The following is a 23,496-nucleotide window of genomic DNA, read 5'->3' as shown; positions in this document are numbered from 1 at the left end:
CTCATACTCATAATCAGAATACATAAAGAATCTCCATGAACCAGTAAGAAAAAGACAAACAACCCAATTATTGTTTTTAATGGACAAAAGACTTGAGCACTTCCCAAAAGAGGAAATCTAAGTGGCCAATCAACATGGGAAAATATTCTCAGCCTCACTGGTCATTAGGGGAATGCAAATGGAAACCACCCAGAGACACTGCACCAGCACATACCCATGAGAATCAACCCACTGCAAGGACTGAACGAGAACATGTGAGCAAGCACTGAGCAGGGGATCTGGCTTGTGCAAAGGCTGGGTAAGCAGAGGATTCCAACAGTCACAGGCCCCTGCCCCCAATAGTTATAGGCCCTTGTCAAACCTGAGCTCCTGGGAGGCAGGCTTGATCCATTTCAGGGTCTCCCAAGCCCTGCATAGAGCCAGGCACATGACAAACCACAATGGGCCTCAGAATGTGTGACTCAACAAGCAAGGAAGTCAAAACCATTACAATCTAGCCACTGAGGACTGCTTGAGCCCAGGAGTTTGAAATCAGTCTGGGCAACATCATGAGACCCCATCTCTACAAGTAGTTTTAAAAATCAGCCAGGCGTGGTGGTACGTACCTGTGGTCCCAGCTACTTGGGAAGCTGAGGTGGGGGGATCACTTGAGCCCAGGCAGTCGAGGCTGCAGTGAGCTGTGACTGTACCACTGTACTCCAGCTAGGGCGACAGAGCAAGACCCTATCTCCAGGGAAAAAGAAAATCTGACCTACCAATCTCCCAAACAGAGTATCTCTTAGTGGTAGCAGAAGAAAAGCCAGTTGCTATAACCATATGTTTGCTTTTTGCTTCCCCTTCTTAGCTTGCTATGTAAAGCCCTCAATATCAAGGCTAGCCTCCAAGTCTAGCAGAGAGAGGACCTCCCAGGAATGGGCCCGTGCATCCCTCTGCTTAAGGGGGAATTGACAGCCACAGGCAGAGGAACTGTGCCCTGTAAGGGGGAAGAGGCTGGAAGGACACTAGGCCCACCCACAGCAGACCGCCTGCTTGCATGCCCCTCGTGATGGGCAGCTCACTACTTGGTAAGGCCACATCACCTCTTCCCTGGACTCCTGCCTATGGAGGAGTCTTCCCGCACTGGTGAGACTGCCTCCTGTCACTTGCCTCTGTCCCCTGCTCTGCCGTCTACCTCCTAGGGCCACATGGTGAACACATCTGCCCCTCAACCCGGTCGGCCCTGCCCACATGTCCAGCTGCAGCAGCTATTAGGTCACTCGTTGCTAGTGTTTATTCCATCCCTGCTCCCTGCCTGCTGGTCTAACTGTGCTTCTAAACCTGGAGGGAATGCCTCCTGTAGTCCACGTGGTAGCCAATATGTTGGGGGCAGAGGGGAAAGAAAAGGAAAGTCTGGAACATCTGAACTCCCAATGATCACAAGCAGCTCCGTCACCTGCACCCCCCAAAAGAGCCGCCATATGCCCAGGCGGCCGGTGCCAGGGGAGCGGAGTGCCCCAGCCAGAACTTCGACAGGCAGCTGGGGAGGGGGTGCACAACCCCCCACACCCCACTGGACACCAGGCAGGATTGGCAGCCGGGCCGGGGGGTTCTTCAGCCATGAATACTTTTTTAGGGGCTGGTTAATGCCACTTCCAATTGTGTCGCTTCTAGCATCACCTGGGGATACCGGCAGCTGAGTGTCCCTCTCCGCCGAGAGACTCTCACAGGGTAGTGTCCTGCGCTCGCCAGATCACGTCATGTCACCTTCCCAGTTGCTTGGAAGCCCAGGGCTCAGAGAGGCTACCTGACACCCTCAAGGGAGAAGGCCGACCTACAAAGTCCTGGCTACCAGCAGCATGGTGGGTGGACGGGGGTATGGCCAGGGACCTGGATTCTGGCGGCACCAACACGATCTGGCTGCCCAGCCGCTGCTCTCTTGCTGTCATCCACCCAGACCCCCGGAAGCCACACTCAGCTCTGTGGTCCCCAAAATGCCCCAGGCCCTTAAGCCTCCTGGCCTTTGCCCAGGCTGCTTCCTCTGCCTGCCACACCGTTTCACCTGCACTTAGCTGCCTGTATCTATTCAGCCTCTGGCTCTTCCCACAGGAAGCCTCGCCTGACTCCAGCACCCAAGGCCCCTCCTTCATGGCTCCTACGGATGATGGAATTAGCTGTTGACAGTCTCCCATGAGAACGTAAATCCCATGAAGGCAGCAGTGGCGTCTGTCTGTCCACACCATGTCCCCAGGGTCTCCCTGGCACTCCGTACAACCTTGATGAATGAATTAACAAGTTTATTCCTGAGGGCATGAGGACATCGGCTCGATCCCCAGGCCTCAGTCTCCTCAGGGGGCCGAAACGGCCCCTGTGCACCCAAAGGCTGTTCTGAGGATGGAGACCTGCCACACGGGAGGCGTTCAGAAAGGCCACTGAATGGCCTCCGCCCTGGAGCAGGAAGAGCTAGGACCGGGAGCATGGAGGGTCACCCCCCAGGTGCCCTGGGCAAGCCACATCCCTGCCTGGACCTCTACCTGCCCTTCTGTAAAATGGGGTAATTGCAGGCCTAGCCCTGCCTTGGAGTTTGTGGAATAAAACTAAATGGTTATTCTCTTCCTGGCTCCCCAAGGAGCACCCCAGTAATAATAAATGACCGCAGCCACTCTCCAGAGCCTTCCTTTGAGCCAGGCCTTCACCTGGATGGGCCCACGCAGCCCTCACAACCCCCCAACAAGGCAGGCACTGTCGTTTCCCCACTACACAGAAGGACCAGAGAAGCTGAGCCACCTGCCCAAAGTCACACAGCTGAAAAGTGGTGGTGTCCCAATTTGAACAGCCTCCAGTACTCAAAGGCCCTTGTCTGGGACCTCACTGGTTGCAGGGAAGGTTCATTGAGACTGTATACATCATGAGGTCCAGAGAGATGACAGCAGGCACCTGCCGAGGACAGGGAAGATGGGACAGTCCTGCACCTCCCCACTTTCCCCTCTGCTCCATGAGGAGGCTGTGGCAAGATGAGACCAGGTCCTAAATCCGCCCACAGCCTCCAGCCACCAGGTGGTCACCATGTGGCACCAACCAGGGCAGCGCAGGGGTTTCCCAGACACTCTCTGCTGGGGCATGGTGGTAGGACCCAGCCTCCCAGGGGAGGGTAGAGGCCAGAGTGGCTCGGCATCCATTCCGTGGCACCACAGCGGCGGACACCGGCAATCTGCTCACAACAGTTGGAAACTGAGTGAAACTTGCCAGCAAATGAGCCCAGGCCTCACCTCCACCACCTGCTCCCAGCCCCAGATAGGGCCTGAGAGGAACAGGAGGAGCACCAGCTCACAGCCTCCCTTGTGGGACGGAGAGGAGGGGGCGTTCAGCCCTCGGTGTTAACGGTTGTCAAGCGACACGACCCAAGAGCCTGGCACAGAGCCTGGCACAGAGCCTGACACGTAACAGAGGTTCAGACATGTGGGTCTTCCCCTGCCTCCTCTGCCTGTGGAAATCTCATGCCTCTTCTGGCCCCAGTTCAAATGCTCTCTCCAACAGGGAGTCCTCCTGGATCTCACCAAACCCTTTCTGGGGCAGGGTCACATGGCCCCTGAACCCATCTCCTGGGCTCGAGTTCCCTTGTCTATCCTTTGGCTTCTCCCACTCCCTAGCATGGCACAGGCTGTGTGTGTGCACCCAGCGGGTAGGGAGTCAGGGAGACAGAAATGACACCGCCTGCTTGTGCTCAGACCCTGGGGGTAACCAGGAATGAGGGAGCCCAGAACTGCTCACACTGGAAGACACAGAAGCAAAACCGGGAGCCACTGGTGGCTGGAACTCAGAGCAGCTGGACCACAGCAGGACCACAGGCCGGTCTCACTTGGTCCTCAGGCCCACAACCACAGCAGTGCCAGGACTTGGCCTCGGCTGGCAGACGAGGGCAGGGCCCACTCCTGGCCTTTAGTTCGCTCCTGAGCCCAGGGAGCCAGTGGTCAAAGGGGCTCTTCGGAGCCCAGCTGTGGGATGCACAGAGCTGCGCTGTGTGGGGGAGTGGGCAACACCCTGAGTGATGCCTGGCAGCCCTCCTCCCCCACCATCCTCCACCCAACACACTGGGTGCCGGGCAAAGCTGTGCTGGAAGAGTAAGCTCTGCAGCAAACAACAAGAATGAGGTCTCTGTAGTGGCACCAGGCTCAGCCGAACCCTCCTGGCAGCCTTACAGCCACCCTCTGGAGGAGCCACACTCTCACTCCCATTTTGCAGAGGAGGAAACTGAGGCACAGAGAGGTTAAGTGACTCACCCAGCATCACACAACTAGTAAAAGATGAGTCTGGCTAGGCACAAAGGCTCACACCTGTAATCCCAGCACTTTGGGAGGCCGAGGTGGGTGGATCACCTGAGGTCAGGAGTTCGAAACCAGCCTGGCCAACATGGTGAAACCCCATCTCTACTGAAAATACAAAAATTAGCCGGTCATGGTGGCAGGCTCCTGTAGTCCCAGCTACTCGGGAGGCTGAGGCAGAGAATTGCTTGAACCCAGGAGGTGGAGGTTGCAGTGAACCAAGATCGCACCAGTGCACTCCAGCCTGGGCGACAGAGCGAGACTCCATCTCAAAAAAAAAAAAAAAAAAAAAAAAAAAAAAAGGTGAGGCCAAGATTTGAGCCCAAACAGTTGGGCTCCAGAGCCATGCTCTTAACCTCTACAAAATCTAACTTAAACAAAAAAGCAGTTTGCTGAGGAGAAAAGTACAAACCATTGGGCAAAGAGATCAGTCCAGATTCCCAGGGACTGCGGGCCTTCACCTCTCACCATGCTGACCCCTACCTGCCCACCTGCCCGCACACACCTGACACTCCAGACTTTCCATCGTGCCTGGCTCACCCCCAGGCTGTTGCTTGCTGGTCCTCCTCCTAGACTGCCCTCCTGGTCTTCAGCCTATCAGACTTCTCCAGATCTGAGCTCTAGTCGCCTGTCAGGCAGACTCAACCATCTCCCCTCCTCTCCTTGTCCTTGGCACTGACCTCATCACATCCTTGAGTGCCCAAAGGTCCTTGTCTGGGACCTCACTGTCTGCAGGGAGGATTCACCAAGAACCTGTACATCGTGAGGTCCAAGGAGATGATAGCAAGCACCTGCCAAGGCCAGGGAAGAGGAAACAGCCCTGAGCCTCCCAGCCCTCCCCTCTGCTCCATGAGAAGGCCATGGCAAGATGAGACCAGGTCCTAAATCTGCCTACAGCCTCCAGCCACCAACCAGGGCAGCCCAGGGGTTTCCCAGATGCTCTATGCTGGCAGTAGCTCTCTCTGAAGTCTCGCCACCCAGGCAGGCCCTTTGTGCCTCTAAAGGGCTCCTTAGCCTCACTGACTGTGCTGCTTCCTGATAGTGCAGACTCAGACCACGTTACTCCCCCTGCCTGTGAATGCCTTTCTCTTCCCTCAAGGCTCAGGTCACTCCACACCCTCCAGGGAGCCTTCCAGGATCAAGCCACACTTTTAAGCTTATGTGATCTTGCCCTTCCATGTATGAAGCCCATCTCACCCTGCCAGCACTGGACACCCTGTGGCCGATCATTCTGTCCACCTATAAAATAGGGATAATAAATCAATCCTCACAGGGCTGAGTCAGGATTAGAGGTAAGGTTTATGGAGCCTTTAGCCTAGGGCATAGATTACTGTAATTGCTCGGAAATTATTTCCTGCCATCACCATTATCATCATCACCATTGCCTTCTCCTTCATCATCATTGTCACCATCATCATCATCACCATCACCATCATGATACCATCATCACCAACACCACCATTATCACCATCATCACCATCACCACCCTCACCATCATCACACCACCATCATCATCATCACCATCACCATCACCATACCATCATCATCACCAACACCACCATTATCACCATCATCACCATCACCACCCTCACCATCATCACACCACCATCATCATCATCACCATCACCATCACCATACCATCATCATCACCAACACCACCATTATCACCATCATCACCATCACCACCCTCACCATCATCACACCACCATCATCATCATCACCATCACCATACCATCATCATCACCAACACCACCATTATCACCATCATCACCATCACCACCCTCACCATCATCACACCACCATCATCATCATCATCATCACCACCATTACCATTATCACCATCACTACCCTCACCATCATCATCACATCAGCATCATCACCATCATCATTATCACCATCACTACCCTCACCATTATAATCACACCAACATCATTACCATCATCACCATCGTCATTCTCACTGCCATCATCATTGCCACCATCATCATCATCACCACCATCATCCTCCTCATTACCATCATCACATCATCACCACACCATCATCACCACCATCATCACCATCAGCATCAGCATCACCATCATCATCAACCATCATCATCACACCATCATCACCACCACCACCATCACCACCACCATCATCATCACCGTCACCACCATCCCCATGATTATCACCATCATCATCACTACACCATCAGCATCACCATCATCACCATCACCACCAATATCATCATTATTACCATCATCATCTCGCCCAGCCCCTGACATATGCATCTTTTTTGTGTGGAGCTGGAAGACAGCATCAGGGAAAGATTCCTAGCATTACAGAACATTCATTAAAGGCAGGAGTTCTGGAACCAAATCGCTTGGGTTTAATCCCAGCTCTGCCCCTTCCTAGCTGTGTGACCTTCGGCAAGGTCCTCGCCCACTCTGGGCCTCAGTTTTCTCACCTGTGAAATGCAGATAATAGTACCTGCCTGTAAGTGAGCTAGTATCGTGCACAGCATAACACAGGATACAGCTGATCATACTATTTTCAGTGAGATATGGGGGAAGAGAGGCCCAGAGAGCAGCAGTCACCTGCCTAGGTTCACACAGAGGGTGAGGGGGCAAGATTCAGTCCTGAGCCTCGCATGCGGAGCTCCCTGCTGCTTCTCCCATCCCCTACACCCCCTGCACTCAGCCTCAGCTCTGGTCTTGCCAGCAGGCAGGACCAGTGCCCGGGCCCACTCACCATGGGGAGCCGTAGATCCGGAAGCCCCGCACGGTGACCTCCGAGTCCTGAAGGTAGATGCAGTTGGTCAGCAGCGACTGCACGTTCTCATAGTTCTCCGGCTTCAGCTTCGACACAGATGGGAAGTAGTAAAAGTCCTGCTTGATGAGGTCGGCCATGAACTCCTGGTCAAAGGTCAGCTCGTGGTTGCCTGCGATCACGATCTTGTACTCATAGGGCAGGCTGCCTGCAGGGGCGGACACAGACAGACACGCAGCACACAGCTGTCAGCTTTTCCAGAGGCCACAGCACAGCTGAGAGAGGGGCGGCCAGGAGGAAGCTGCTGGAATCGCTGACGGAGTACCTGCTGCCAGGCCCCCAACAGGAGTCTTCATCAGATCAGAGGAGGCAGCAGAGGATCACTCAGACAGATCCTCAGACAGGATCACTGTCCCCATGGTCCTGCCTGCCCGGGCCTCCACTGGCCATCAGCCCCTGAGATCACTGGGAGGAGGCTGGACAGGTTCCTCCCAGGCCGCTAAGCTGCAGAGTGCCTGGCCTTATCCTGGGACTTCTCTGCCTCCGTTTCTTCTTTCTGGACTAGTTGTCTACTGGTAGAAGACCCCTCACCCTGCACCCCCAGTCCTAGCTGTCCCCGGCCTCATGGTCCCAGGCCCCTACCCCCTGGGTATCTGGGACTCTATCCTCCACTTTCCGAAAGGAATCACAAGGTCTTTGCAGAACCCAGTTCAAACATTTGGAGACCCCACACTCAGGAAACATTATAGGGCCGACCCCCACTGCCATGGAAATTCAAAGCCAAAACGCACTCTAGATGGAATCAAAACAAAAACGTCTATGTATACAGCCACCGAATTACAACAGTGTCATTCTAGCTTTGCCGTGTGCGAACTTTTGGGTAGTTCCTCCAAGGTACACATCTTTCTCTGGGGTCCAGTTTCATGGATGCCCTAGGCAGGAGTGTGCCACCCAGGACACTGGCTGGAGCTGGTTTCTGGACAGCTGCCTGGCAGGCTTCACCCACCAGACTGGCTCTATGCAGGAACAAGACCACCACGGCTCTTCGGTCTCAGTAAACGCCACTCGCCCCTGTGCCCCCTACTCCATCTGAGAGCCAGCCTGACCCCAGGCTCGGGCCCCTGACTCCCCAGTCCCCACCAGCCTCAGCTGCTGGGCTCTCATGGGCCTGGAGAGTCAAGATGGTACCTGTAAGCCCTGATTTGGATAAAAAATGAAATGTTGAAAGTGCACTTGGAGACCCAAGCCTTTTTCCCGGCCCCTCCTGGGTGGAGAGTGCCCTGGTGGGTCAGGCAAGTAGCATGTGAAGGCACCAGCACAGCACAGGGGCCTCGGGGAGATGGGGGCCCGGACAGGAAAACGGTGACATTCCATAACCAGTTCACAAAGCAGTAACTGTGGCTAACAGACTGACACCTCGTGAGGCATCCCCTCCATCCCTGGGAGACCGTGACCTTCATCTGCTAAGTCACACACAAGGCAAGGTGCTCGAACACTCCTCTGGCCGTCAGGCTCCACTGAGCCCCTTCCCTGACACCCCCTTCACTCCTCACCCTCCCGGGCAATGCCCAGCAGCATGGGCACCGTGCTCTGTCCCCTGGGACAACACAGCAGCCCAGGAACAGCAGAGCCTTTTCCACCAGGACCAAAACCTCTACCTCTCCCGCTGTGTGAGCATTCCATGGGGAACCGAACTCCAGAAATGCCTCTGCTCCAAATACTAAGGATTGTTTTTCTTATTGGAAACGGATGCGCGCAATATGGGCTGAGACTCAGAAGATGTGCCATCACACTCAGCTCTCAGGAAGCGCTCTAGGAAGAGCTCGCCTCCCCATCCCTTATGTGAGCTCCCGGGAAGGGCAGAGTGAGGTTTACGGCAATGCATGTCCTATAACTACAGCCATTATTATATCCTAATTGCAATGAAATAGAAGAGTCCAGAGCCCCTTTATAAGCTTCTTCTCTACTCCCAGCTAGGTAAGACCTATGCCGTCTGTCTAACCACATGCCCTATGGCCACGGCAAATGACCAGTTCCCAGCCTGGCCAGGGAAGGTAGGCCAGGGCAGTGAGAAAGGGAACCCTGAGGTGAGATAGAAGTTTTCTGCAAAACAGGAAGAAAATCCCAATCTACTCATAGCTGACTCACCGACCACCCCAGACTGCTTTACAGGTTTGAGAAAGCACTGCTCTTTCTTCTTCAGGATTTATCAACTCCAGGGCGGGGGGCCACTGGTACATAGCAGGCCACAGAATCTCAGCTCCAGCAGCCTAGATCCCAGACCCACTGTGGCACCAACGAGCTGTATGACTTAGCTTCCCTGTGCCTCAGTTTCCTCACCTGTAAAATGAGAAAAGTCACGGCTACCTTGCAGGACTGTTCTGATATTATAGAAGATAATCAATGTACAAAACTTTTGATGTTCAAAAAAACCAAAGAGCTTCCCTGGGCCGGAGTTTGCAAACTAGAAGCAGGCAGGCCAGACCCACCCACAGACATATTTTGTTTGGCACAACTTTGTTTTTTAAACTTGAACTTGTTGCCAACATCAAAAATCTGAGACATTCCTAATAACACTTCATTACTTCTGTTTTCTAAAAATAAAGAAATAAATACAATTTAACCTCTGGCCATCCCGGTCCAGTCAGGAAGTGCTGAGTGTCTGTGTCCCCTTGGACAGGATGAATGCCTCCAGCTGGCCCCAGTCCCCACCTGTCCCTACCGTCTCACCCTAGTCCGCTTCATTCATTTGAAGGTACTGCCCACTCCTAACAGGCATTTGGGTTTCTGTCCCTGGGGATGTGAAGGGAACAGCCTGGCCCTGGTCTGAGGTTCTTCCAATCAGGCTGCTGGGATGAGATTCTCCAACCCCCTTCCACCTCCCCGACCCTCCTCTTGTTCATCAGAGCCCACCCTGGCCCCAGAGCGCTGGGAACTCTGCTTGCTGTGCTCTTGGGAGAGCTCCAAGACCATGGAGGCAGGCGGGTTTGCTTCCCCCAGCTCTGTCCCTAGCAGGCCCCAGCAGGAGTCTGGCGAATGAAGCCGCCCACAGCCCCACAGTGCGACCAGGCATGGTATGGAGAAGCCCTCTCCAGCGAGGCTCAGGCTGCGGAGAGGAGGGAAGAGGACTGCGTGGGCCTGAGCAGCTGGCGGTGGGCCGGGGAGGACACAGCAGGAAAGATGGCCACTTCCGGACCCCTGGTGGAGAGCTGAGATCTCATTTCCCTAGAGCACCCCCAAGGTACTTGGTTCTATTATCTCCTCTTTGCAGCTGAGCAGAATGAGGCACAAAGGCTGGGAAACCCACCCAGGCCCCACGGCTGCGGAGGGGGACGCTGGTCCAGCTGACCCCATACCTCTAGACGGGTGCCTCAGACTCCTCCAAGGCCAGCAGACCCAGAGTCAGTGTGCAACCCCTCACCGAGCCCCTCCCCAAACACACTGCAGCAGGGAGGCAGCCAGAACCCCCAGCTCAGGTCGGGGGTGGCCACCGTCACTGCCTTCGGCTCTGATTCACCGCATTTCCACTTCAGATCACCCATCCATCCTGCCACCCAAGCTGGGGATGTGGAGCCTGCGCTCAGGTATTTATGTCATGTCTTTGACTGGGGGTGTTACTTAAGCAAATTAGCAAATTACTCCAACTGTACAGTTCCATTTATTTCTGCAGCTCCCGACTACTGGGGATTGGGAGGGGCGCAGAAGCTGTCAGCTCTCCCCTCTTCTTCTCACCTCAGCAGCCGATGACTGAGGCTTCTTCCCTCCCAGGAAAGGGTGGATGGGGCACAAGGCCGAGCTCCTGTACATAAAGCTGGGCAGCAGGGCAGGAGCCACCACCTGCTGGGGTGACACTCTCAAACACTGTCTGTTCCATGGCTTGGAGGCAAAGGGACATCCACTTATGAACACAGAAACTGTCCAGCACCACATCCCTCTGAGTCCAAAGTCGCGAGTATGCCTGTGGATGTCCACCTGGACTTGGCAATTCACCAGCTGTGCATAACCTTCACAGACACTTAAGTGTTACTATCCCCAGGTTACAGCTGAGAAAACTGAGGCCCAGGGAGAGGTTGCATAAGATCACACAAATCAATATCAAAATGACTGACAATTACAGGGGACAATGGACATTTGGTAGACCCTATGGCAGTATCCTGAGGTGCACTCTGCACCATCATGCCACCCTGCCTCTCAGTGGATGGATGGATGGATGGATGGATGCATGCATGCGTGGATGGATGAATGGTTTATAGATATGGACACACACATGGATAGACAGATGCATGCATGGATGGATGAATGGATGGTTTATAGATGGATGGATATATAGATGCACACATGGATGGATGGTTTATAGATGGATGGATGGATGGATGGATGGATGGATGAATGGATGGATGAATGGATGGTTTATAGATGGATGGATATATAGATGCACACATGGATGGATGGTTTATAGATGGATGGATGGATGGATGGATGGATGGATGGATGAATGGATGGTTTATAGATAGACGGATGGATGAGTGGATGAATGGGTGCTTTGTAGATGGATGGATGGATGCATGGATGGATGAATGGTTTATAGATATGGATGCACACATGGATAGATGGATGCATGCATGGATGAATGAATGGATGGTTTATAGATGGATGAATACATAGATGCACACATGGATGGACGGTTTATAGATGGAGGGATGAATGGATGGTTTATAGATAGACGGATGGATGAGCGGATGAATGGGTGCTTTGTAGATGGATGGATATATAGATGCATACATGGATGGATGAATGGATAGATGGATGGCTTATGGATGGATGGATGGATGCTTTATAGATGTATATAGAGATGGATGAATGGATGGATGGATGAATGGATGGATGGTTTATGGATGAATGGATGGGTGGGTGGAGGGATGCTTTATATACGTACGGATATATGGATGCACATATAGATGGATGGATGGACGGATGGATGGATGGATGGATGGATGGATGGATGGATGGATGGTTTATAGATGGGTGGGTGGGTGGGTGGATGGATGGATGGATGGTTTAATGGATGGATGGGTGGGTGGATGGATGGATGTTTTATATATGTATGAATATATAGATGCATATATAGATGGATGGATGGATAGATGGTTTATAGATACATGGATACATAGATGCATACATAGATGGGTGGATAGATGAACTGACAGATGGGTGGATGGATGCATTTATCAATCAATACATCCTTAGCTGGGTCTGACTGTCTCCTTTACACCAACTGACCTCCGTGTCGTCTCTTTTCCTCAAACGTTTTCTCCAACTGTCCCTGCCAGGACATTTTTTTCAGACTCACCCTCCTTACCCACAATCTTGATTGTCCATCTCTGAATCTTCTCCAATAAACTTGCTCTCTTGCAGGTGGGTACGGGGGACAAAGAACGGAAGTTCCGGCATGGCCTGACCATCACAGAGTGGGGAAGAGGAGTCTCCTCCTCTGTTCTAGGGCTGCTACCTCTATTGTTAGAGCCTAAGGCTGCATTAGTTTTCCAGTGTTCACATCACCCTGCAGTTCTTACCAACCCAAACATGGATAAAATTCCCGGTGACCAATCATTAGAGGCTCTCTTGCTTAGTTTCATCAAAACCCTCCATCTAAACAGTGAATGAGGGGAGTGTTTTGGGGACCTCAGCCAACTAATTGATTTGCAGGGGCTTTATGGGGAAAAATTAGATGAATACAAACTCTTCTGCCTAATGCCTGCACTGAACACAGAGGAAATGGATGTTGTTCTCTTTGCCCTTTCCTGCTGCTGTTCCTCCCTGCAGCAGATAAGATGGCTGACACACAGGGAAGCTTCCCGTGGCCCTGATGAGAGCTGCCTGAGAAGCCACCAAAAGCACCTGAACCTTGAGAAAGCAACTGTTCTCCAAGCAGGTGTGGAAAGAGATTAGGCAGCACCAACCCTGGAGACCAGAACATAACGTGACCCCCTGAACCAAAGATGGATACAACGTGGGGAAGCCGAAAGAGAAAGCCTCTTCACACAGCACCCTGGGCTGGGCATGGTGGACAGCAGTGCGGGTGCTGGGGGCTGTGCTTGCCTTGGTAAGACTCAGCAAGGGCACAGATGGGTCCAAATGCCTTTTCTTATCCACTTCCCCTCATCAACCCAACGGAAGCTAAGAATCCACTGAGCCTATCCTGAATGCCCCTTAGGCTGAATGCCCACTTTCTTCCCTGAAGTTGGATCCACTGCAAAGCCCCCAGCCCTGGTCAGCTCTCCATGAGCCCTGATTAAACATGAGCCCAATGTTCCTATGTTCCAGACCCCGGCGAGGCTCCGCTGGGGACACAGTCATGAACCAGACACCACCAAGAGGCCCGCAGATCTCCTAATCCATGCCGCTCACTGGACAGGAGGAAACTGGAGCTCAGAAAGGGGAAGAGACTTGTCCAAGGTCACACAGTGAGACAGTGTAGGGCTAGGACTTGAACCCTGGCCTCCTGCCTCTGAGATGTCTGAACAATGACCAGCCTCTGGTAGGACATGCCTGATGAGTAGACAGTTTAGGGGACTGGAAGGGTATGAGAGCATCTCGGAAGAGCGGAGCAGGGACTTGTGGCACCGGTCAGACCCTGAAACTGGAGACACGCCAGTCGGGCTCTGCTAGGTGGGCAAGGATGCTGATCTCCCCGCCTCTGCCACAAGCACCAGGTCCTTGATGCCAAAATCAGTCCTACCTCCCCTTGCTTTTCAGAGCTGGGGAGCAACGCTACACGTCTGTATTCTCCATGAAAATATTCAGACCATCTTCCCCAAATGCCTCCTTTTCCCCCCAGCCAGATCATTCAAGATCCTGGCATTTGCTAGCCATGGATTTCTTGGTGAAAAGATGTTTAAGTATTAACCAGGAGAGTACTAGAGGATGGCCCTATTGTTTTAACTTTTCATTTGCCACATACGTGTATTCAAATAGCTGTGCATCCACACAGATTCCACACCGCAGCAAGCACGGCTGCCACACGGGGCAGAGGGGGACGCGCATGGAAGTCTCTGCTTTTTGTGCTTCCAAGATTAATCTCCCTCCAAAAGGTTACAATTCTTTATCGCTAACACTTACCCATCCCATTTAACAGAAAGTGCTGCCTCCAAACTGCATAATCTGTTAAATTCAACAAGATATGTGCAAGCTTCTCCACCATCGATGCCATTCCCGGAGCGAAGTATTGAGCCCGGCGGAGTTTTAGTGTTCTCTAAATGCAGTGACAATCAGGAAAATGCCCACTTATGGCTTCTTCCGCCCATTCCCACCTCGCAGAACACAGCAGAGGGGGATGGAATAAAGAGACGGCATAACGATCTCTGATTGCATTTTTAGTACGTCTTTGACAGTTCTGTGTTTAAACACTTGCCGATGTCTAGGAGATTCACATTAGCAGACTTCCTGGTATGGCGCATGGTCTAGAAACACACTGGGATGGAGCAAACTGCGAGAGTCAGCTGTGAGCCACCGTGGGGTCTTGGTGCAGCTCGGTGCATGAACGCCAGGAAGAGCATCACACGGCCAAGCACACACAGAGGACCGTGGCTGACCATGCAGAGAAAGGGAATTCTGTGTGTAACCTGAACAGGCGGGAGAGCTCTAGAGTCAAGATGTCTGGGCCAACAGCCAAGGCTGAGATGAGGGGAACACACTGCAGGGCTGCACCTGCAGCCTGCAGAAGCTGAATTCTGCTACCCTGCACTGAGCGCCCTGTCCAGGCACTGCGACCAGCAACATGCATTCGATGCTTCCAGACACCCCTAGCAGACCTGGGCCATTTTCCCCGTGACAGAGATGAGAGGCGGTGCAGCAGAGTGGGTAAGGGTGCAGGCTGGGTAGCCTGACTCCCATCTCTACCTCCCACTGGCTCTCTGGCCAGAATGAGAACCCTCACTTCCCTGAGCTTCAGTGTCCCCATTTGTAAACATGTCTATGCTTCCCCCACAGAGTACTTGCAATGATGAAGCTGGTGAGGACACGTGAGCCCCACGCTGTACCTCTACTTCTGCAGGGATTTGTTTTTAAGCAGGTTCGATAAGACACATGGACACAGAAATGACTGTCACAAAGGAGGCTTACACTCACAGTTCTCTAAAAACGCGAGTCACACTCCACCATGCCTGGTCAGACAGGGAAGCACCAGGGACAGTCAGGAGGTAGGGGTGAGGGGAAAACATGGGCAGGAGCCTGTTTTGTGTTTTCCAAAGGAAGGGTCGGGCAAGGCAAGGGAAAGAGACTTAGGACTGTCTAGTTCGAATAATTCTGGCAGGCTCTGGGACACAGGGGCTGTCCCTAACTCTCTGGCACTGCCCCTGGGGTGATCAGGGCAGGTGGATAGTGGCCCTATCCACTTCACCGTGGACTGTGGAGTGGTTGGGCTTGTGTAGTTATTTGCTGTATTTGGGAACTGATTAACCCTGGGAGGGACAATCCCCTTGGCTCAGCAAGGCCTGCAGATGTCAAAGCATCAGAATACAGAAAATGAAAGGCAAGGTTAATATAACCTGGATGTTAGCCATTTTCAATGCATTTTGGGGCTATTCAGGAAGATTAATGCTGCAATGTACGGCACAGCCCAGAAATGTGAGCTGCGAAGCTGGAGATGAGAAGAGAGATTCTAGAAGGTCAGGTCACCTGCCTGGGGCCACATAGCAGCTCTGGGAGCCAGGTCTGCCTGCCCAGAGCTCGGTGCCACAACACCCCAGATAGAACAGATATCCTAGGATGGCAGACCCCAATAAGCTGCAGACCCCCGGCCTCATCCAGCCTCCACGGGTCCTGCACGGCAGGCTGCTGGATTCGAGACTCAGCTCTGGTGCCTGGATTTAAAAGGCAAATGTGATTTTTCTTCTGTTCCATCTTAATAGCCAAAATGTTTAACTTTCAAACATTTGTTTTTCCTGGGAAATGTTTTAAAAACAGGAACATTCAGTCCTAATCATCTTCAACTGCTTGTTTCCACTGCTACTGCAAAGCACATATGACTTCAGGCTGAAAGTTTTCTGTATTTTTTTCCCCCAGAATCAAGGCTGCCTGTAGCTAGCAGGACTTTGTGGGAACCTCCTCAGAAGTCACAGTCCGGAAGAACACACATGCCCAGAGATGTGCACAAAAGGCCCCTGGTGGCCCCTAGCTTCCCCAGCCAGGGGCTACTTCCTGCAGTGCTCTGACCTCAGCCCTCCTCCTCCGACCCTGTACCCCTCTGGGTGCTTACGGCCTCCTGACATCTGCATCTGCTGTTCCACACCCCGGGATCCTCTTCCCGCCCTGCTTTCTGAGTCAACTCCAATTCTACTTGCTCTTTATCAGCCAACCCAATGGCCGCTTCCTCCAGGACACCTTCCCAGAGCCCCTTCTCTTCACTCAACCCTAGTAGGATGATGGATCCCCCCAACAAGCACCCGGGGACGTGCCTCTCACAGCCCTGACCAGGCTGTGCTATCACTGTGGATTGATTTGTCTGCTTCCCCAGCAGCCTAAGAGCCCCTTCAAGGCCCCCCGCCTGGTTCAGCACTACCCCCAGCACGGGGCTTGGTGACAAGTAGACACTTAACACACAGCCACTGAATCCATGCGGTTCCATCATCCGTTACGACACTGGCAAGGGCCAGGGAGGTCACATGACTCCACAAAGGTCTCCTAAGTGATCGGCTACAGGATGTCCCCAGAGGCCAAACAGATGGCCCACGGATGGTAACCAACACTGTTAGGATGAGGTGAGCCCGTCAGGTGGCAGCATCCAAACTGCCATGGTCTCTGCTCACTCGGCAGACATCAAGAGTCCATGACATCAAGGCCCATGCCACAGAGCTGCCCCACGAGGCTGTGGGAGAGCCCTGGCCCAGGAGTTGGCTCAGCTCTCTACTATCTCACCATGCGACCTGGGGTGGTGAGGCCCTTCCCCGCCTCGTGCCTCAGTTTCCCTATCTGTTCCATGAAGACGTGACATAAAGGTCCTGACCTCCGAGAGCCCTTTCAATTCTCTGAGACTCTCCAGGCAGGTGTGTATGTGGTGCTGGGGTGGGGTGCCCACAGAGGGTGTTAACAGGGTCAGATGGTGGGACCCAAAAGGCCCTTGTGTAGGATGGGATTCTGGATGCCCATGTTTGTCTCCACTTGTGGCTGACATCCCATGAAATTGGCAATAAAGGAAGGAAAAGGCATGGCCTGCCAAGAACAGGTTTGGAAGCTGGAAAGAGATGGATGGGTGGACTGGCTTAGCTGAGCAAAGACAACTAAAACCAAAGTCATGGGAGTGGGTAAGAGGAATGTGGAGCTACAAGAAGCAAGGTGTGCTGTGGCCAGATCCCAAGGGGGTCTCAGGGACTAGGAGCCCAAGAGCTGCAGTCTGACTTAGACCCTGTATGAGAAGCAGGTGGGACCCGGGCCCCTCCTACCTTGCACCCATCCAGCAGCCATGCCCTTTGCCTCTCATCCCCACAGAAGTGGGGAGCACCCCCAGGGGCACACAAAAACTCCATAGAGCCCCATTTAGGGAACACTGAGGCCAGGGGATGAACCCTGGGGTCCCAGCCTCCAGACCCACTTAGCTATCAAATCTGGAAGCCAGACTTGGAAAAGGAAAACTGGGGAGAAAAACAGATCCAGGAGGAAAAACCCACAGATATCGATATAGGGGTTGCCCAAAGACATGGCCAGGGCCCCATGATCACATCCCCCTACCCCTACCACACACACACACACACACACACACGCACACACACGCACACACACACGCACACAGAACTAACCAACAGCTTTCAGATGTTCAATTCATATACACAAATGCAGTGTCATCAGGCTTCTGGGAAAAACCCCACAGTGAAGGCCGGACGCAGTGGCTCACACGTGTAATCCCAGCACTTTGGGAGGCTGAGGCAGGTGAATCACCTGAGATCAGGAATTCAAGACCAGCCTGGCCAACATGGCGAAATGCTGTCTCTACTAAAAATACAAAAATTAGCCAGGCATGGTGGCAGGTGCCCATAATCCCAGCTACTCAGGAGACTGAGGCAGGAGAATCACTTGAACCTGGGAGGCAGAGGTTGTAGTCAGTCGAGATCATGCCACTGCACTCCAGCCTGGGCAATAGAGCAAGACTCTGTCTCAAAAAAAAAAAAAAAAAAAAAAGAAAAGAAAGAAAGAAAAGAAAAAAGAAAAAAAAAGAAAAATCCCCCACAGTGAAAATAGAGTCAGAGGCCAAATCAAACAAGAAAAGGAAATCAGAGGAAAGAAGGCTGAGGCAGGAAAATGCTTGTTTTTAACCATATCATTGACACCTTTGTTGAGATAATAAAATATTGCACCCATGAAATTTTAGCAGGGTGCTTTTACAAAAGAAATAAAAACATAGCAGGATATTTTTTAATTTGGCCAAAAGTAGGAAGATGAAGTCAAGGAAACCTCCCAGAGACTAAAATAAAAAAGACAATGAAGTAAATAACAGGTGAGAAAAGATTTAAAAATCAGGCTGGCTGCAGTGGCTCCCATCTGTAATCCCAACACTTTGAGAGGTTGAGGTGGGAGGACAGCTTGAGCCCAGGAATTCAAATATTCAGTGACCTATGACTGCACCACTGCTCTCTGGCCTGGGTGACAGAGCGAGTTCCTGTCTCTTAAAAAAAAAAAAAAAAAAAAAAATCTTAAGCCCAACATGTGAGTATACAAGTTGCAGAAAGAGAAATCAGAGAAAGAGATGGAAGAAAAAACTGAAAATGAGAAAAGTTCCTAAATTAAAGGACAAAATTTTTCCATTAAGAGAGTGCTCAGAAAAAAATAAATGAAAAAAAAAGACCCACATTAAGCACATTCTCCAGAAACCCAACAGGTTATATATAAAGGATGAAAAATCCCAATAGCGGTGGAATTTTCAATAGTGACACTGAAAAAACAAAAACGGAAAAATGCCTTCCAAATTCTAGGGGAAAATGTTTTGCAACCCAGAATTCTTTACCTAGATAAACTATTAGTTAAGACAGGACAGAATAAAGATCCTTTCTAACATGCAAGTCTGCCAGAGATTTATCTCTTGTGCACTTTCTCAGAGAGCTATTGGAGGGTGTGCTCCACCAAAATGAGGGAATAAACCAAGACCCAAAGCCTCCAAGAAAAACAAGAGGACAGATGACCTAGCACATCTCACTACACTACAGAGGGGCATGTAAAGCTCTGCAGAAGGCGTGACGATGAGCTATGATGGGCACATGAAAATATAAGCAAACAAACAAAATAATTAACTACTTTAAAAAATAATGTCAGCCAGGCGCGGTGGCTCACGCCTGTAATCCCAGCACTTTGGGAGGCTGAGGCGGGCGGATCACAAGGTCAGAAGATCGAGACCATTCTGGCTAACATTGTGAAACCCCGTCTCTACTAAAAATACAAAAAAATTAGCCGGGCATGGTGGCGGGCGCCTGTAGTCCCAGCTACTCGGGAGGCTGAGGCAGGAGAATGGCGTGAACCCGGGAGGCAGAGCTTGCAGTGAGCCAAGATCACGCCACTGCACTCCAGCCTGGGCAACAGAACAAGACTCTGTCTCAAAAATAATAATAATAATAAAAATAAATGTCATATAATGAATATTCAACCAAAAATTGTGATAGGAATACTAACAGGTGAAAAGATGCATATGTCAGTGGGGAAGCTAAACCTCTAAATCTTCATTTCCCATTGTAAGAAATCTAAAAGTAATGTCTAAATTGAAAAATCAAAACATAGCAATCCTAGGTTGTGCCTTCGAGAAACAAGGGAAGCAGCTCTAGAGCTGCACCGGGAGTGGGAACCAGGCCTCGGGAGGCGGCTGCTATCTTGAGCATAAGCCTTGTAGCACTCTGTGACTTACAGTGCACATATTACCTGAATGTAAATAAAATGTTGATTAAATAAAAAGAAGCATCTGCAAAGCCAGGTGCTTCTCATCTACTTCCCAACTCTGTCCAGGGCCACCCTGACCTCTCACTTGCTCTGCCTGTTGCTCAAAACCTACAACCAAAGCAAACTGGGCCACGATTAAGATTGATGGAAAGACAGAGCAGGTGGAAAATCAAAGCTGGCTGATTCATCCGACACTCAGAGGGTCTGAGTGTTGGAATGACGCTAGCACCAGGTTCAAAGGCAGGCGATCCAGCTGAGCACCTCACCTGGACAGGTCAGGCAACTGCTAATGACATCACTGTTGCCGCCTGCTGAGAATCTCAGCCACCTCCCTCGTGCTCTATTTCTCACCCTCGCAACAGTCCCACAAAACAGGCAATATTACTATTTGGCAGATGAAGAAATCAAGGCTCATAAAGTTAAGGAACTCCACAACTGATTGGCGAAGAAGTGGGAATTTGAACCTGGGTGCATCTGAAGCTGAAGCCCATGATTTTCCCCTCAGTCACAACCACTTAGACATATATTCTCAGGTTTTTTCATTAAATATTTCTCAAAAAAACAAAAGTAAAGAGTGTTGCTTACATTTGAGTCTTTATGGTATCTCTCCTGTTATGAGCAGCTCTCAATGACTTTATTTTAAGCAATGTAATACTCTGAGCAAGACTTTGTGGCCGTTATAAACAAAGAAGCAATACAGAGAAGCACTTTGAGGATGAGGATTAAGGATCTTTGAGCACATGCTCCTCCGCAAAGTCAACAACAACACTGGCAAAAGTTGTCAACATCTACTTTTTTAAAATTCTGGAAATTAACCAACAATCCGAGGAGCATATATGCAAGAAAAAGAGCTGAGTTGTGCAGCATTCTAACTTGGCCTCTTCTCAGCCTCCTCTTCGGAAGCCTGTAGCAGCCTGAAAATCAGCAGTCTCAGAACAATTGCAGCTGTGAAAATTACCAGCCTAGCAGTCACTGGAGGGGGAAAAATAGCTTTGAGACTCTCAAGAAAGCCCCTTTCACTATTTGGCATATAAAGTCTCATTTGTAGAACTTGTCTTTTTTAGAGACGAGGTCTCACTATATTGCCCAGGCTGGTCTCAAACTCCTGGCCTCAAATGATCCTCCCATCTCAGCCTACCAAAGTGCTCGGATTACAGGTGTGTGCCACTGTACCCAGCCAGGACTTGTCTTTATTTGACCTGACTCAGAGCTTGCTCAATGAGGAAAGTCCTATCCCCAAAGTATTTGTTAAAAACAATCAGCAGCAGTTGTCTAACATCACGGCTTCCCAAGGAGGTCATACCAGTTAGGGCAAACAAGAGGCCAGCCAAGAAACTTAAAATGAAAATCTGGAGAATGAGGCATCCACACGGCATCTAGAGGATCATGCTCATGTGCAGGGCTGTGCATGTGCCCAGGAAAGGGGCCCTCATCATTCACCTCAGAATGACCTTGAGGCTCTGCACATGCAAGAAGCGAAGGTTTTTGTAAAATGCTAGGGTGTTGAGGATGTGCCCCAAAACAGTGGTTTGGAGCCCCTCAGCAAATGACGGGAGACTTATCATTTCAAGGCATGTAAGGAAATCTCTGACCAGTCATCAGCTGACAACTAAGCTAACCAAGCAGAGACTTTAGTAGCCACACGTGATGGAGAATACAAACACCAGAGTTTCCAGGACATTCACCAAACAAACAACAACAAACCTTGGTGCCAGGCGGGGATCTGATGCCCACAGTCAGCAAATTATATTATTTAAAACAGCCACAGTCTTAAGTGTGGTGGTGCTCGCCTGTGGTCTTAGCTACTCAGGAGGCTGAGGCAGGAGAATCACTTGAACCCAGGAGACAGATATTGCAGTGAGCCAAGATCGTGCCACTGCACTCCAACCCGGATGCAGTGAGACAGAGTGAGACCCTGTCTCAAAAAAACAACAAACAAACAAACAAAAATCCATTTTTTGTTTTGTTTTGTTTTGTTTTTGTTTTTTGGGGTTTTTTTTTTTTTTTTTAGATGGCGTCTTACTTTGTCGCCAGGCTAGAGAGCAGTGGCACGATCTCGGCTCACTGCAACCTCTGCCACCCAGGTTCAAGCGATACTCCTGCCTCAGCCTCCTGAGTAGCTGGGACTACAGGCACATGCCACCACACCCGGCTAATTTTTGTATTTTTAGTAGAGTCGGGATTTCACCATGTTGGCCAGGATGGTCTCGATCTCTTGACCTTGTGATCCACTTGCCTCAGCCTTCCAAAGTGCTGGGATTACAGGCGTGAGCCACCACTCCTGTCCACAACAACATCTAGTATTTTTTTAAATGAAACACAAAGAAACAAGAATGTATCGTCCTTAGACAAGGAAAAGAGCAGTCAATAGAAATTGTCCTTGAGGAAACCCTGATGGTGGACATAACTAAATAAAGGCTTTAAATCAGCTATTAGAAATATGTTCAAAGAACTAGACTGTCTAAAAAATTCAAGAACATTATGAGAATGATGTGTTCACAAATAAAGAATATCAATAAGGAGATATAACTGTTAAAAAGAATCCAGTTCTGGAGTTGAAAAGTAAAATACCTGAAATGACATTTTCATTAGAGGGTCTCAACAGCAGTTTCAAGCTGGCAGAAGAAAGAATGAGCAAACCTGAAGACAGATCTGTTGAAATCATCCAGTTTGAGGAACAGAAAGGAAAAAGAATGAGGAAAAATGAACAGAGCCTCAGAGACCTGTGGGACACCATTGGGTGCATTAATGTGTGTGAAAAGAGGAGCCACAGAAGGAAAAGTGAGAGGGGACAGAAAGAGTAATTAAAGAAACAATAGCTGTATTTCCAAACAATAGCTCACGCCTATAATCCCAGCACTTTGGGAAACTGAGGTGGGTGGATTACTTGAGGCCAGGAGTTCAAGACCAGCCTGGCAACACCCCATCATGGCAAAACCCCATCTCTACTAAAAACACAAAAATTAGCTGGGCGTCGTGGTGTGCACTGGAGGCTGAGGCACAAGAATTGCTTGAACCTGGGAGGCAGAGGTTGCAATGAGCCAAGATTGTGCCACTGCACTCCAGCCTGGTGACAGATTGAGACTCTGTCTCAAAAAAAAAAAAAGAAAAGAAAAAGAAAAGAAAAGAAAAAGAAAAAAGAAACAATAGCAAAACCTACCCAAACTTGATGAAAAACATTAATCTACACATCCAAGAAGTTCAAGTAACTGCAAACATGATAAACTCAAAGAGGTCCACACCGAAACACATCATAATCAAACTGTCAGAAAGCAGACAATCACTCATCATACACAAATAATCCTCAATAACAGCTGACTTCTCATCAGGAACCATGATAACCAGAAGGCAGTGGGATACACAAATGCTGGGAAGAACTGTCAGCCAGCAATTCTACATCCAACAAAACTATCCTTTAAAAATGGAGAAATTAAGTCATTCCCAGATAAACAAAAACAAACTGAATCTGTCACTAGCAGACACTCTCTACAAAAAATACTGAATGGACTCTTTCAGACTGAAATGAAAGGGCACC

At 50.6% G+C, this 23,496-nt stretch overlaps 1 protein-coding gene across 2 annotated transcripts in view; it reads right to left on the bottom strand.

Annotated features, from left to right (window-relative positions):
* LOC105464320 (metallophosphoesterase domain containing 1) overlaps window positions 1-23,496 on the bottom strand; it is a 96,291-nt gene that overhangs the window by 26,066 nt on the left and 46,729 nt on the right. For both annotated transcript variants that reach the window (XM_011712108.2, XM_011712107.3), the window contains exon 4: window positions 7,029-7,254. In XM_011712108.2, coding sequence (XP_011710410.2) covers window positions 7,029-7,254 — 226 coding nt within the window. The remainder of the gene's footprint in view (window positions 1-7,028; window positions 7,255-23,496) is intronic.

This window comes from Macaca nemestrina, chromosome 15, assembly GCF_043159975.1.
Source record: "Macaca nemestrina isolate mMacNem1 chromosome 15, mMacNem.hap1, whole genome shotgun sequence".
Lineage (NCBI taxonomy): Eukaryota > Metazoa > Chordata > Mammalia > Primates > Cercopithecidae > Macaca > Macaca nemestrina.
Note: the sequence above shows the minus strand (reverse complement) of the source record. Positions and strands in the feature narration are given on the sequence as shown.